This window comes from Echiichthys vipera, assembly GCF_963691815.1.
Source record: "Echiichthys vipera genome assembly, chromosome: 10".
NCBI classification, from domain to species: Eukaryota; Metazoa; Chordata; class Actinopteri; order Perciformes; family Trachinidae; genus Echiichthys; species Echiichthys vipera.
This window is the reverse complement of record NC_139835.1, coordinates 22,775,939-22,791,081: the sequence shown is the minus strand read 5'-3', so window position 1 is coordinate 22,791,081 and position 15,143 is coordinate 22,775,939. Positions and strand designations below refer to the sequence as shown.

Here is a 15,143-nt window from a genome sequence, read left to right as displayed (position 1 = left end):
TTATGAATTCCAGCAGCTGCTTTGTATTTTTCACCCTTTTATAACATCTCTTGCCTCACTTCTACACACGCACGCACGCACGCACACACACACACACACACACACACTCACACACACACACACACGCGCGCGCGCACACTCTCTTGCCTGTGTTGGTCATTTCACAGTCCTTGAAGATCTCCCACACAGTAGTTGTAAATGCAGTCACTAGTATCCCCTTCATCTACCCTCATCTCCTGCCCAATACGAGCTTCGGAGCATTTCAGTCCATCTGGCAGCGGGATGTGCTGTCTGACCTATTTCCCGTAGAACATCTCCATGAGCACCTCCTCGATGCTGACGGTCCCTATAACGGGTCTGAAGAAGAGATTCGCGACCACCGGCGGGTTGATGGCCCTCAGCATGGACAGAGCTATGAGAAGTTTGGCGAACCGCGTCGTGTCCTCACGGTGGATCAGCCTGACGTGCTCGTTCAGAGCCTGGTGCGCCTCCCGACGCAGGGACTGGATGTAGTGGAGGCAGCGCAAACCCTCCACATCTGAGGAAAAGAAAGGGAGGACAGAAAAGTTCAGCGATTTATAAGTCTATCTTATTTCAGTGAATGGCATGTTGCTTTTGTAAAACGTGTGTCTATGCACTAAATGTGCCTTTGCTCTACAAATATCACCTTTAGTTTTCCAATTTAAACACAATATTCAAAGGTAATCAATAAACATATCAACTCAGCCTGTGATGAGTTGTAGCAGCCATGTAAGTCCGCCTTGTGCCACCTGAGTGAAATAACTTCGATGCACAGGTATCAACTACCCACCTGGGTTGAACAGCACAGCTCCTTTCAGATACGCGTACTCCTTCGTACTGATATCTACACTCCAGCACTTCTTCAGGAAGGCTTTGATAGCTTCGATATCCACGACAGAGACCCCGGCTGCCCCCTTGCTCTGGCCGGTCAGCACCTCGCTCTGCCTGTCCGGTAAACCCGTGAGGATGCGCTGCAGCATGCTGGGCTCCACGGTCTCCGTGGTTTCAAAGTCCACCCTGTCTTGCGCGAGTCCCAGCACGAGCAGAGGCGCCCAGCCGCTCCGGATCAACATCAGCTGGTCTTCCTCCGGCAGCTCACGAAAACATGGGACGTTTTTCACGAACCGCAGCGTTTTCACCAGAACCGCCGAGGCGGCTTTGCACGTCACCTGCGGGGAGCGGAGGACACCTCGGCGCCGCGTCGAGCCGCAGGTGCAAGCCTGCTGCCGGAGCTCCTGCAGGGAGGCTGGGGCGGCGGTGGAGGAGGTCTTGTGGAGCAAATGTTGCAGTGTTTGTTGTTGGTGATGATGTTGTTGCTGCTCATCGGTGGTCGCAAGGCTGTCACTCTTCAAAATGCTGTAAAGGATGCTGTTGTTGTTTCGACCGCTGGCACCCCGACAGTGGCAGCCCTCCAGCGAGGCCATGGCCGCTCTACATGGGCCGGAGCTCAGCGCGTCCCGCCGTCTCTCTGAGGCGCCGGAGGTCAGTGACAGAGGTAGCGCTGTTTTCTTAGCCCCTGATAGCCCCGAGTGATAGGCAGCACGTTTATATTAGCTCCTGTCTGTCCCCTCGCTCTGAGGGCTTGTTAAGAGTCTTCGTATTCCGCCTCCCCTGGCTCGGGCACCTCCTCTTTCTCCACCCCCTCATCTTCCTCTCTCGCTCTCTCACACACACACACACACACACACACTCATTCACTTACGCACACACCTATAAATAAACATACGTACTTTTTAGGTCCCTCACATATTCAACACCCCACTGTAAAAATGAGACTTTTTGCAAGAAAACCACTTCAGTAAATAACCTAAAGCACTTTAGGCTACTCTTTCGCTCACATGTCAAAAGTAAAATAAAACACAATATGTGACTGATGGCACAATGTGACACACAATATGACAGGTAAAACATTAGCAGCCCATAGGCCTGGTTAATTAAACACATTATTAAGTGTGAAAGAGGAGGGGAAAGGCAGACAGCGCCAGAGAAAGACAAGGAAACAGAGCCCAGTTCTATTCTCAGCATTACCTTGACTCTCTGGCAATGCGGTTTGTCAGGCAGGAGCCGGTAAAAAATATAGGCCAGCGACGGATCTGAAGGCTTAATTATTTTAGGGACAATTTATATGATTTTCTATGAGAAAGAAGTAGGAAGAGCTGAGCTGTGAAGGCCAGCCTCCAACCTTGACTCGGACACACTGATATTGATTTAACCGTGAAAACAGGAGCTGGTGAATTATGATGTCATGACTCAATGCTCTCCTTGCCTCTGTCACTGAAGGAGGATGGGAGGAGGAGGGGTTGGGCTGGTTTGAAGGAAGGGAGGAGTGGAGGTCAAGTGAATGAGAGACTGAGAAAGACAGGTCGGGATAAAGCAGATGAATTAGAGGTTTATCTTAATTGCTCCTAAGAGGGATCACAGGTTAGGGTTGGCTGCTACCTAAGAGAGGGAGAGGGAGGAAGGGGGCTCTGGGGAAATCAGAGGTGATTACAAAGGAATTTAACCCGAAGAGAAAGAGTAAAGTAACAAAGTTTTACAAATAAGAAAAAATGTGAACATTAATGCAACGGTTCTGAACATATGCAATATGTTGGAGTTCAGGCAGTACTGATGTCGCCACCGAACAAATAGGCCTATAACACACAATGTCGCACAAGGGTCTTCATACAAGGTTGTCTTTGGTGTGGAGAAAGGATGACATTGAGCGCATGGCCACAATCATGGAATCACAGTAAGTGGGAACCTCAGCGTCCCTTACTGCTTTGTGTCGAAGGATAGCGCTATGAATGGAGGCAGGATGAAAAACTTTTGCAGTAGTGCTAGAACATTGCTCAGAGGCCAAATGTCTTTGTATTGATTTAGCTGAGAGAGAAAACAGAAAGATTTTTCACATGTTTATATCAAGGACACCGCTGGATAAACTGCCTTCACCCAGCCTCTCTACTCCCGCTCAAGGCCCAGCCAGCGCAGGTTATAAAAATCCTTCCGTCTCAAGGAGAGATTACATTATGTCTTGTTGCAAAAGCACAAAAGTTGAAAGGACAGCTACAGTGCTCTGTCACTCTTTGTCCTGCTCTCAGGTCCTCCTTTTCTTCTTCCATTTATTTATCAAATTTGTGCAAGATGTACTTAAGTAGCTCAGACGGAGAAAGTAAATTCATCATAAAATGTTTCTTTATTATATTAAATCACACCGCCCCTCAACTCATGTTGTGCAGCGTTGTTGAGACCAACTGAACTTTATTTCAAATTCAGTGCAGAACCTAAGATATTAAATGTGTCAGGCTACATATCGGGGAAATGTGAATAAAATGATGCAAATGACATCAAGTATATTTATATTTGATAAATGAAGAAGCCATCAAAACATGCAGTCTTGACTTTGAATATCTCACTTGATACTGGATTTAGCCTATTGTATAAGTACAGTAATTGACATTTTCTGTGCAGCACCTTTCAAATCAAACTTGTGTTTTGTATGGGAAAACAGAATAAAACATTTCAGCTCTACAATTCAGAATCACATCAGGCAAATGAAAGGACAACAGTATGAATGAATTATCTTTCCAAACTTAAAGCTACATAATGTTGTTGTTCTTAAGATTTCAGTCCTGGTTGATTTGATTTTGTCACCCATGGTAAGTGTTGCGAAAACAACTGCAGTTTAATACTAGAGCAAACACTCACTGAGCGGCTGCTTTGTCAGAAATACAAACAGAAAAGCAACTGCTGTTTGTATTTACAGCACAACCAAACAATGTTTTGAGTTATTTTAATGAAGAAGTCAGTCAAAATAACTGCAACCATGGTCTGATTTTGTGTCCGGCGCGAGTAGTTCTCCACTCAAGCTCTCAAATGGTTTAAAGAGCATGAACAGAAAACTGCTGCCAATGAGATAAAATTGAGCTAGATGATATGCATGCATCCTTTTCCTCTGGATCTCTCGTGCGCAGGGAGGCAATCTGAATCCAGTGTGTTGGAGTGGCGGACTCCACCAGTAACAATAAAGACTTAAGGGGCCTTCACATGATAAGCTTTTTGCAAGGTTGGGCGCAGGGACCCAGTAAATGGCTAAATCAACGTTAGCATTATAAACACCGCTAGCTCGTAAACTGCCTGACTAACTGATTGCTTATAAACCTCCAAGCATTGCGCTCTCTTTAGACTTGGACTTTAATGTAACGTTAAATAGTTCGGTAAACTCGGGCACACAAACAATACGTTTTAACTCCATCTTTCTAGCCGGCTTGATGTCGCTCTCTGGTTGCCTAGGAAATGTAAACGTCACACTCAAAGCTTTTATCTCATTAGTTGCGCTTTTGAAATGTCAGCAGCAACAAGGTCAAAGCGGCTGAGAGGCAAATCTGAGCGGTGCACGCTGCTACATTGGGCGCTACCGCCTCCACAGTAGGAAATAATTGCAACGGCCGGCGCAAAGCGTTTTTACTGCGTATCGTGTGTAGGGGCCTTTTACTGTATAGAGGCGAAGTGAAACCAGAGGTTCGGGGTACGTTCCAGTATTATATGTAAAGATAAGGATGGTTGTACTTTGAAACAACTACAACTTTTGACAAGCCTTTGATAAACACCATTTCCTGTTAGTCCAATAGCTTTGCGGGCTGAACGAGTCGAGGGGCTGTCAGGTCAGACATGTCTGTGATAACATCATGCGGAGAGGAGCAACAGTTTAAACATCTTAAGATAGCTGCGATTACGGCCTTAAAAAAATGTTGGACATAATACCTTTAGAGGAAAGGCTTGGTGAGTTTTATAGCGTAAACCAAGGTACAATGACACAGCCATTAAAATCTGTTTGTAAAAATGAAAAAGGTTTCTACTTCTCATGGAAAGTACTGTTGTGGATGAAAATGTTTCACTGACAGTATGAAAAGTAAACCCCAGCGAGACTCTTGAGTTTCAGTGGTTAAGGTTTTGTTTTAAGAAAATGTATCTGCAAAAACACTTTAGAAACGGTACTTTCAGTTGTGGGATCCAGACCGATCTTTGTTTTTCATTGATATCAAGCAAACTCTCTCTGCCCCAGTGTCATATATCGGCATTAAAAATAGGATTTGTTCAAGTGACAGTGACATAACTTCCTTTACTTTTATTATCTAGTTTGACGATCAATAATAACAGTAGTAGTAGATGTATTTCAGGGTTAAATGACATGTTTTCTTATCTGTGCAGACTTGCGTACTTGCTGATACTGATACCAGCATTTTAGAAAGTATCTGAGGCCTTTTCGATACTGGTACCGGAACAACTCTAAATGCAAAAGTAAAGTATAAAGTATATTTTTTAGGGATTTAACGATACTCTGCAAGACAGTAAATCCTCAATATAAATGTGACAATTCATGTTTCTCACACGATGCATATCGGCAACAGTAATAACTAGTCGGGATATACTTTTCAAACAGAAGATGGTGCTAGTTATTTTTGACTTTTTCACCATTGAAAAAAATGCCAAAAACATCATTTTGGAAAAATAACAAGACTTCTTTCTTGTCAACTCAGCTCATAGATCCTCAGCTGTGAGCCAGAAAGCTACTATATATATATAAAGTAATTTGATGGTATGTTTAACAACAAGACAAGCTAGCTATCCAGCCATTTCACTGCCTCCAAATATCAAGATTGAGAGAAGGAAGCTATTCCATGTGTACTGTCGCCACCGCCTGAAGTAGCGATTTGAGCAGCGAGAGCAATGTAAGATTATCGCTGTGATACAAAAGTTCAGAGGGAAGTGTACACTTTCTTCGTCTTTTCAGCTTGTGTGTTACAGTCACCGTCCTGTGGAGTTCAGAGGACGAGTTGTAAACAAGAGTCATATATTACTTTTTTGTTTGATTTAGCACATTCGTTTAGAATGGGGAACATACAGTTTCACCGGAACTACTTAGTAGGTGTCCTATATAATGTTTGAATGGACACACTGCAGCCAATCAGAATCAAGTATTCACCCAGACCATGATATAAATGTTTTTAAGCAAACAAAAAGTGTGTACATTCTCGCGCACACATACTCACATTCATCTATCTGCGATCTGAACTTCTTGAAGTAATTGCTGTGACACCCAGACAGTCTGAGTCAGACAGCATCAGCCACGCTGCAGCTTTGTGACTAGTGCTGAATTTTAGTGCAAGGTCAGTACCAAAGAAGCTATCTGCTCAGACAAGGGGCATGGGAAAGTGAGAGAAGAGTACACACAGGAATCAAAGTGGGAAGTAAAGAAAGATTAAAGTGCCATTAGAAGTAAATGCAAGTGCTTCATATTTTCAGTGTTGATGACAGTAAGAAAATTAAAAATACAAGCAGGGTTGCCCACAGCACTTTACAGCTTAGGTGGCTGCCTAAACAACACACTCCTGCCGCCTTACAAAGAATCTATAAATATTTAAAAATATATATGAGCTATATAGGCCGTGTTACACCGTGTTCTAACAGCACACAAGCGCCGGACTGTCGTGTCGCATCGACGCTGTCTGTCCACACTGTCTGTCCACACTGTCTGTCCACACTTATTCATAGAATGTGTGGAACAAGCTTTAAACTATGCCCCTAAAAACAGGTAAATGTCCCGAGCACCAGCGGACTACTAATATGTTTAACAAAGAACGATCACCGTCATTTCAAAGCAGGGGCATTCAGCATCATGCAAACAAACAGCTGTTCAAAGTGTGGTCTTGTTAACAATGGTTGTGTATCCCGATAGTGAGCAGTAATAGCCCACGGCTAATTTATTTCACGGGCTCGTAACAGTAGTAAGCTCGCGAGGAACTAGTAAGTTCGTGAGTAACTGTGGTTGGTAACTGCAGTTAGCAATTGTCTAACTTTAACTTTAGTCCTAACATCCTCTAGGATTTATCACAACCTCTCAGCTTGACTGACTGAAGGAAAAAGGAACTTCTGTTGCAACCATGTTTAATGTATGTCTACAACAAACTCTTTCTCTATATGTGCAGATTACTCAAGCAAATACACAAAAATGTTTTCAATAAGTGAGCATTGTTGTGTTACGTGCTTTTGCAGCAGTAAGCATTTCCTGAAGGCTGATCACACAAATGAAATTCTGAGGTTGCCGTGACCCAAGAAGGCAACTCGTTGGCACATTCAGTCGAACCGGCCTTGAAACACAAGTGTGGAGAAAAACACAAGGTTTTTTACCAAACACTTGGGGCTTAGACACCCACAGACACTCTAAGACAGGTCTCAGAAACTTAAGAGGACGACTTTGTATGATTCAAGGTTTTGCATTAAATGGCTCCCCTGAAAAAGTCTTGTACTGCATTGTTTGTTGATTTGTTGGGTGCTCTTCTGGCGGTTGCTATAGTGACTGCCTCCATTTTCTCTCTGTGGCTGCTCACATAAAGGGCTGTGTCCTTGTCTCCATAATAGTTACAAATTGAATACTGCACTTTCCAAGGACTCATGTCACCAACTTACAGCTGTGTGTGTGTGTGTGTGTGTGTGTGTGTGTGTGTGTGTGTGTGTGTGTGTGTGTGTGTGTGTGTGTGTGTGTGTGTGTGTGTGTGTGTGTGTGTGTGTGTGTGTGTGTGTGTGTTCAAATGTATAGGTTTTTCTTTTCAACTTTGTCTTGACATATACAGAGGAGCTAATGCAATTATAAAACACTGAAGTTGATTTGAAAAGCAAAATGTTCAAGACACAAGAAAGCACAACAAGGAGGAAGAGAAACAAACTAAAAATAAAAGCAAAAATTAAAATAGCACAGGGGTGTGGCAACACAACCGCTCCACATTCAGGCATTTTAGTCAGACTATTAGGCATTATAACTCATAGTCTTAGCACTAATACGTCACACAAGGGGGATCTAGTCAGTCTACCACCCATTCCTATTTTAACTTGAGATAACGAATGAGCGTGAACTATTAGAGCAGGGGTGTCAAACTGATCTAGTAAAGGGCCGTGTGGCTGCAGCTTTTCATTCCAACCAAGCAAGAACACACCTGACTCAACTTCTCAATCACCTGAACTGTCTTCACACAGTTGATTTGTTGGACCAGGTGTGTTTTTGATTGGTTGGAATGAAAACCTGCAGACACACAGCCCTTTACTGGATCAGTTTGACACCCATGTATTAGAGGAAAGGGAAGAGTTTGCGAAGGAGTACTGGTCATTGTTTTCAGCTTTTAGCTGCTGCCACAGTTGTATAGAGTGCTCACAGAAGTATTGTAAATCATACTTCATTTTCTTCATTTCGTAGAATCACATCATGTCCCTCCTCATAGTGATAACAAATCCCATGCAAAGACCACAACCACGCAGTGCTTTAAAGGACACAGGTTACTCTGTTGTTGTGAGTATGGCAGCAGGATTGTGTAAGTAGGCTTGACTCAAGGGCATTTCGTCATCACTTTTATAACCTGACCTCATTCGATTTGGACATTTTATTTTTTCCCTGCGTATTTACAGTTTGCCGTCAACTTTTCAGCATTTCAGCAACTATTCCACATAATTCATACTTTATGGGCGTTATTCCATTTTTAAATTCATTATTCCACTATAGCATCTTTTCAACATCCACCAGCATTTATATACTGCAATTTCTTTAGAGCTTTCCCATTTGTTTATGATTACATGACTGAAAAAAATAAATTACATGAAAAGGAAGCCCAAGTAAGCCAAATATGCAGTGCAAAGTCATGTGAGGTTAGCCACTGGTTAAAGAGATACTTTGCCCATTTTAATCCAGGTCTGTGTCGAGGCAATGTGAGCATTGTGTTCAGCATGCGGTAAGTTAAACACCAGTTAACACATTTTAATGTCAGATTCCCACATTGCCATCACACAGACTTGGATTAAAATGGGTAGAGTATCTCTTTAATTGAGAACATTCCCTCCAATATGTTAAAGAAAACATAAAAACATTTCTAGGAGGCACAGAGATAGCTCAGTGGTCTTCGCATGATCTTATTATTGAACTTCTGTGATGCCCAGACGGTTTATATGGCGAGGCACGAAGGCACCAAACTGTATTTGGCATCATAGTTACATTTTTATAGTTAGTTGTGTGTGATAACAACATCAGTTAATAACAAAATGCTCAGCATCACACAAAACACCTCTCTTTGAACAAACACAGCTTTGCTCATTGTTTGCCTTCGCTGTGAACTTCCTCACTGAATGTGGGTACGCGGCACACAAACACACACCTAACACAAGCTTTTGATACGAAGGTCCATAGTCTGTTCAAGGTTGGTATATAAACACAAGGTCATCCTGCTGACAACAAACAAAGCAGCAGATATACTAGTGTTTCGGCCAAACACAAATGATTTTCCCATTCGAGCCTACTGCTGGGTTGTTTTCTAACATAAAATATTTACATTGTGTCATGTTGCATGGTATTGTGTATTTGTGCATGGCGATTGTATTTATTTGTGGTTTTAAGGCTGCAAGATGGAGGTTTGAGAATTTATTTTTTAAAAGTTATTATTATTATTCTTTGAAATTTTTTAGTCGCTTTAGTCTTGTGCGTTCAATCCAATATCACACATTAATTCTCCCATAGTAACTGGGTTTGTGATACAGTGTGGCATCTAAGGTTAAATAACTTTGAAAGTCATGTTTATTTTAAGGTTATTAAAATGTGGTCTTATTAGAAAGCCCAGCATCCAAAGTAAAAAGATTATTTGTGTGATTCAACCTTTTGCAAAAAGGTCAATCTGCAGAGAAATCTTTATTGTAAAGAGAGCTCTTTTGATCACACTGATCCTTTAAAAAAGACTCAGAGGAAGTGCAGAGTCTGAGATGACAATGTTTTCTACCACATTTTCAATTAAGGTGCTTTTGTCTCCAGTAACTATATTTTTTAAAAGGAAAGCAAACAGAATTAAATAAAAACAACCAGATAGGTTGGCAGACATGCTGTCATTAAAAGGGTAACACCAGCTCAAATAACAAATCTCTGCTCTGTATTAATGCAGTCTTGACTGAGATGTTGTGGGTGAATATAAGGAGTGATGAGCTACAGTGACATTGATCTGGGGCAGGATGCTCCTCAAACTGTAGCCTCAGACCAATCTCCACCCCCAAGCATGGGAGGCTTGAGTTCAGCCAGACTACTTGGCAACCGGCTGTCAACAAGAACCACCTGTGTGTTGATGCTGTATTTATTGTGTTGTCAGGTATGTCTTCATCCATATATTGTGCAGCGTTTGGTAAATGTTTTACATGAACACAAATTAAACCACCTAATCCAGGTTTAATTATGCACTCCTTATGTCAAACCTCATACAAAGAGTGTGTAGTCTGGAGAGGGTATCTGTGATTTGTACCATGTAGTTCCTATCCACGGAAGACCAAGATCCCCCTCCTCCCCCCTCCTGATGTCTCAGAGGTTTATAGGAGCAGACACTCGTAAATAATGACCTAGGAGCTATTCTTTGTCCTTAGAGGTTTTGTGACTACAGCCCCCAGGATGTCAAAAACTCAGATTATTGGATGGGTTTTAGAAGCACTTCAGAGGCACATAAGATACAGCAATGTTGATGGCTAAGTAAAGCTGCCGCTTTTATCAGTTATTCATGCGGTGTGGCATGCCTTCTAAAGGCCAAGGCTTTTTAAATCTTTACCTGCATTTGCTTTCACCATGTATGTTCACGGAGTAGCATCAAGAGAATCTCTCAGTCATGTCATGTATTTTCAGATTACTTTGAAAGCCTTCCCTTAAAAGTCACAATATTAACTGATTTCTTTGGTCCACTTGGGCAGCAGAAACATAGGACAGGCATGTCACTTTTCAAATGGATATGGCAAAGTGTTTCTTTACACCTGATCAAGGACCAATGTACAATCCCATTACCATTCTCTTTTAGTTCTGTTTTTGGCCTCCGTCAAATATGTGACTCTTTAGCTGCTAAATGCATTTGCCATTTTTTGCTGGAAATAGAGACAGAGATCACATTTGAACATTCTTGCAAAAACTTAGAAAAGAATAAGAGAAGCTTCAAATGTAAAAAAAGGAAAGAAAGAGAAGAAGAAATAAAAAGACATACGTTAGCGCTCTAACAGGAACACACAAACCCTGTATAATACCCGCACAAACAAATACAGATAAAACCACTACAACAAGGCAGTGTAGAGGCGGGACACTCCAGTTGTAATGTCCTTGTTGTGGATAAATTGTGTTGAACATATGCCACTGGGACGTGAGCTAATTAGCCAAGGTTGAGTGGTACCCTGGGGAGGTTAACATGTAGAGAGGAAGGAGGAGAAGAGAGAGAGAGACGGCCAAGGTCAAACCCATAAGTGTGCATGTGCTACCGAATCCATACAGCACAATAGTCCTCCAGTGCCACTGATGGGTTCATTTCATTCAGTCTCCTCACTACCTAAGACGAACCCTGGTAAAACACACCTTCAGTCCAATTATCTCACTCGGCTCGTCTTACCCAGAAAGCCACAAAGGATTTACTCGACAGTAGAGTCTTAAAAATGCATTTAGACAAAACAGCGATTTATATGCAGATTGCTTCACCTGACTCCCTTATACATATCCCATTTACCTGCGCTCATCCCTCTCCTGTCCTTTCTTGCTATCTCTGCTCGCCCTTGCCGATCGATTTATCTTATCTAAATGTATGTCACTATGAAATAATGTTGCCATTACTGACAACACATGTACGTCACGCATACATCAGTGTGTGATGTGAGGAAAGGCCACTGAGTGAAATATGAACTACTGCAGCTGAAGAGCAGTAATTTATGTCCCTCCTGTCTCCTTCTTTATTGGTCTCACAGTGACTACAGTATGAATATTTTTTTGCCTTACTGCATATCGAGGACAGGGTCATGTTTGCATAAGAAGGTAAATTATGACACTAATAACAATGTGGATGTGCCAGGAAGAGCCGTGGGAGGAGGTGAGGATGAGGGGGGTGAGTGGAAAACAGGGAAGGGCTCACATGTAGGGAAGGTGAGGGATAAGACGTCGGCGGGTGAGACAAACATTTCATATAAGAATAAAGGAAATGAAGAAATTTGTCTGGTCTTTTGTCTTTGAGTGAAATGCAGCGAGATGATGTCTAATTTTCATTCCCGTCGCCAAAAATACTCGTTAAATTTGTCAGTGAGTTGTCCTTCGTTTGAGACTTGAGTAACAACAAACAAAAGTCTTCTGTAAGTGATTCTTCGGCGGGCAGTGAGTCATGCTGTCTGACTTTGCTTTGTGTGTGATTTAAGATCCATAGGGCCTTGAAAGTGCAATGTTTTCCATCTTTTAAAAAGACAACCTGAAAGTATTGTGAAATTTCTCTTCATCTGAAAACATCAGAAATCACTTTTTTTTGCAACTTCACTTCAACTTCTGCATCACTACATTTCAGAAGGAATTTCAATTTCTTCTTCTCACCTTTTCTTCTTTACCAGCTGTGACAGTGACGCTGGTGTTGTTTTCACCCTGGTGACGGGTGTAGTCCGAACAAGGGGGGAGGGAAGTTGGGAGTAGGAAGCGGGGCCCATTATCTTCTTACTATAGATGTTTAAAGCAAGTAACAAGTATGGTTTTTTATTTTGTTTTGTCTTTTTTTTTTTAAAGAGTAATTTCCTGAAAAATCCAAGCACCGGACTTATTAGCAAATTTCCACTCAAACAGTAGTAAATAGCATATTTGTTGGTGGCTGTTTTCAACTGCTGATTTGGTTGGCAAGTGAATATTTATGGCAGCAGAATAGTGTACGTGGGATTGACTCAAAATTAACATCAATTTCTATCGTAGAGAAGGAATATATCACCCAGTGCAAAAGTATAGCTTTGACTACACAAACAACATTTCTTAGTTGCATCAATTAATTTGTGGTTTTGGTCTTCACATGGGATTTGTTGGTGCACCACCATGAACTCCACCAGCATAGAGCTTCTCATATTTTTATTATTATCATTATTATTATTATTTTTACAATTCGCAGCCTTTTAGTCAGCCAGTGCCTCTTTGAACTGATTCAGAAGTGACCTTGCCAACCTGCCATCATTATTGACTGCAGATTCACGAGCAGCGGGTGTATCCAAATGTTCTAGCCTTGTTGTTCAGCCTCAGCTGCTATTTCAATATGCAGATTTACTTTCATGTATTCTACCTGGAAATCTCTCTTTTTTACTTTGCAAAGTGAACTTCACATACAAAACAGTGGAGTAATGGGCCACAATAAAAGACAGTCAGATTCAGGATAATGTCAATGATATGAGGCCTAATGGTTCTTTCAGACCAACGGAACCGCTGCACCCAAAGTTCAACTAGGCTGCACTTTACCCGCACGGCCAATAGAAAAGAAGCATCTGGCGGAAAAGCTGATGGTGTGTGTGTATCTGAGTTCCCTGAGCTGTACAACACAAGTGTACCGTCAAAAGACCCACACCCCCTTCTTCCTTGGGGGTTCTTCCTTTGCTGCTTGTCTTTTTACTAGCAGGGCTAGTGCTGGTGATGATGCATCTCCGTTGCTGCAACAGCAAAATAGTCCTGCCAGAAGTTTTGAAAACCTCCTCCCTGACTTACCGAACATGCTAGAAGACGTGTTGGATTGCAGAAGCTAAGGTTGTTACAATACCAGAATTATAAACTTTGACACACTACTAATATAAAAAACGACTTAATAGCACAGCGAAAAGAAAAATAAGTATTGTATCCTTTTAAAACGTGGTATTAAAAACTGTTGACAACCTTACCTTTGACAGCCTTGATCTAAACAAAGCATTCAAATATGCCAACTGATTGAAGTTTTAAAGCATGTTATATTTCACCCTTTTGAACCATATCCTAGATTATTTTATTACAAGACGTTTTTTTTCCAATTACACTTCTTCTTGTCTCCCCTTTTCATCTATTGGCCTTGCTTAACTACATAGCTTTGGCACATCATTCTGTCTCCTTTTCACAATTTTTTTGTACCTGTATAATTTTCCTCTTCTTTCGGGCTGGTGCTAGTGCATATTTGCTTTCGCCAAGGCCTCCGCTATTAAGTTTGTTGAACTTCCTGTTTATATGAGACGCTCTGTTGCTGAACTACCTTGGCAGGCACGATCTCTTACATGTGCCACTACACTCTATGTTATGTGGATCAATCAAGACAGACTGTAACAGAAAGGAACATCCCACACATTGCCCAGGTGAAACAGTGGTCGGATAATTTCTTTACAGTAAATAATGAATTGAAGCTTATAAAACTGACTGAGGCTGGATTTCCAACTGAGCAGAGCAGTTTCTCAGGTGGCCAACGGCTCAAGGTCCATTGTGCGATAATTAGTTGTGATAATTGGTTTTAGTACAACTGAAGTACAACACAAACTGAACTGATACGGGCCTCAGGGTGCAACCCTGTCTCCTAAAAAATGTGTTCCCATGCAACTAAACTGCATTCTCAATTACATTTCGAGGGACCCATATTTTCTCCCAGATGACATTTTTACCCCTTTTTCGACCAAGACATTTTTAGGGCCGGTCAGAGCCGGTGCCCAATCATGGGCCGGTTCAGAGCCGGTGCCCAATCATGAACCGGTTCTTCCTGTTTCGACAACCAAAGAACCGGCTCTCGGACAGGAAAACTGGTTCCAGAGCGGCACCAGCTCTTTACTGGTATTGGACCGGCACCACTTCTTGCATGCTTTAAAAAATGATAGTATTCTAGAATTAGTTTATTTTATTGTTGGTTTTTTTTGACAAAAATTAATAACTTTTCTAAAGAGACATGTCTTAATACTAGCAAACAAACATAGCAAACATAAACATATACATGTCTGGTGTAATGGCAGCTTTCATTGAACACAGCTCCAGCTGCAGTCATTTGATTCTGACGTTGCCTGTAAATACATGAATCGTAAAGACATAAATAGATAATTCATTTTAACTGCAATGTGATCAATCGCAGGTATTCTGTGCTAATTCTGTGCTAGCGGGCTAGCTCTAACATTAGCTTTCAACAAAGGATAACGTTAACATCTTACATTCAGTGTTGATAAGAATCAAAACATGTTGGATAAATACCTTAATAATCATCCATTGTGTTCAAGAAAAGCATTACAAATGTGTTGTAGTCAACCGTTGTTGTTGTTGTTGTTGTGTTGCTTGGGCGTTAGCATTTCTGAGGAAACCTTAGACGTAT

The 15,143-nt window shown here is 41.7% G+C and overlaps 1 protein-coding gene across 1 annotated transcript; it reads right to left on the bottom strand.

Moving 5' to 3' along the window:
- Positions 1 to 296: 296 nt before the first annotated feature.
- On the bottom strand, positions 297 to 1,445 carry nr0b1 (nuclear receptor subfamily 0, group B, member 1; the record flags this gene model as incomplete). Its single annotated transcript, XM_083921924.1, has 2 exons — positions 297 to 538; positions 812 to 1,445. The coding sequence occupies 2 exons, from the start codon at positions 1,443 to 1,445 to the stop codon at positions 297 to 299; spliced, it is 876 nt and encodes a 291-aa protein (XP_083778050.1).
- Positions 1,446 to 15,143: the final 13,698 nt, after the last annotated feature.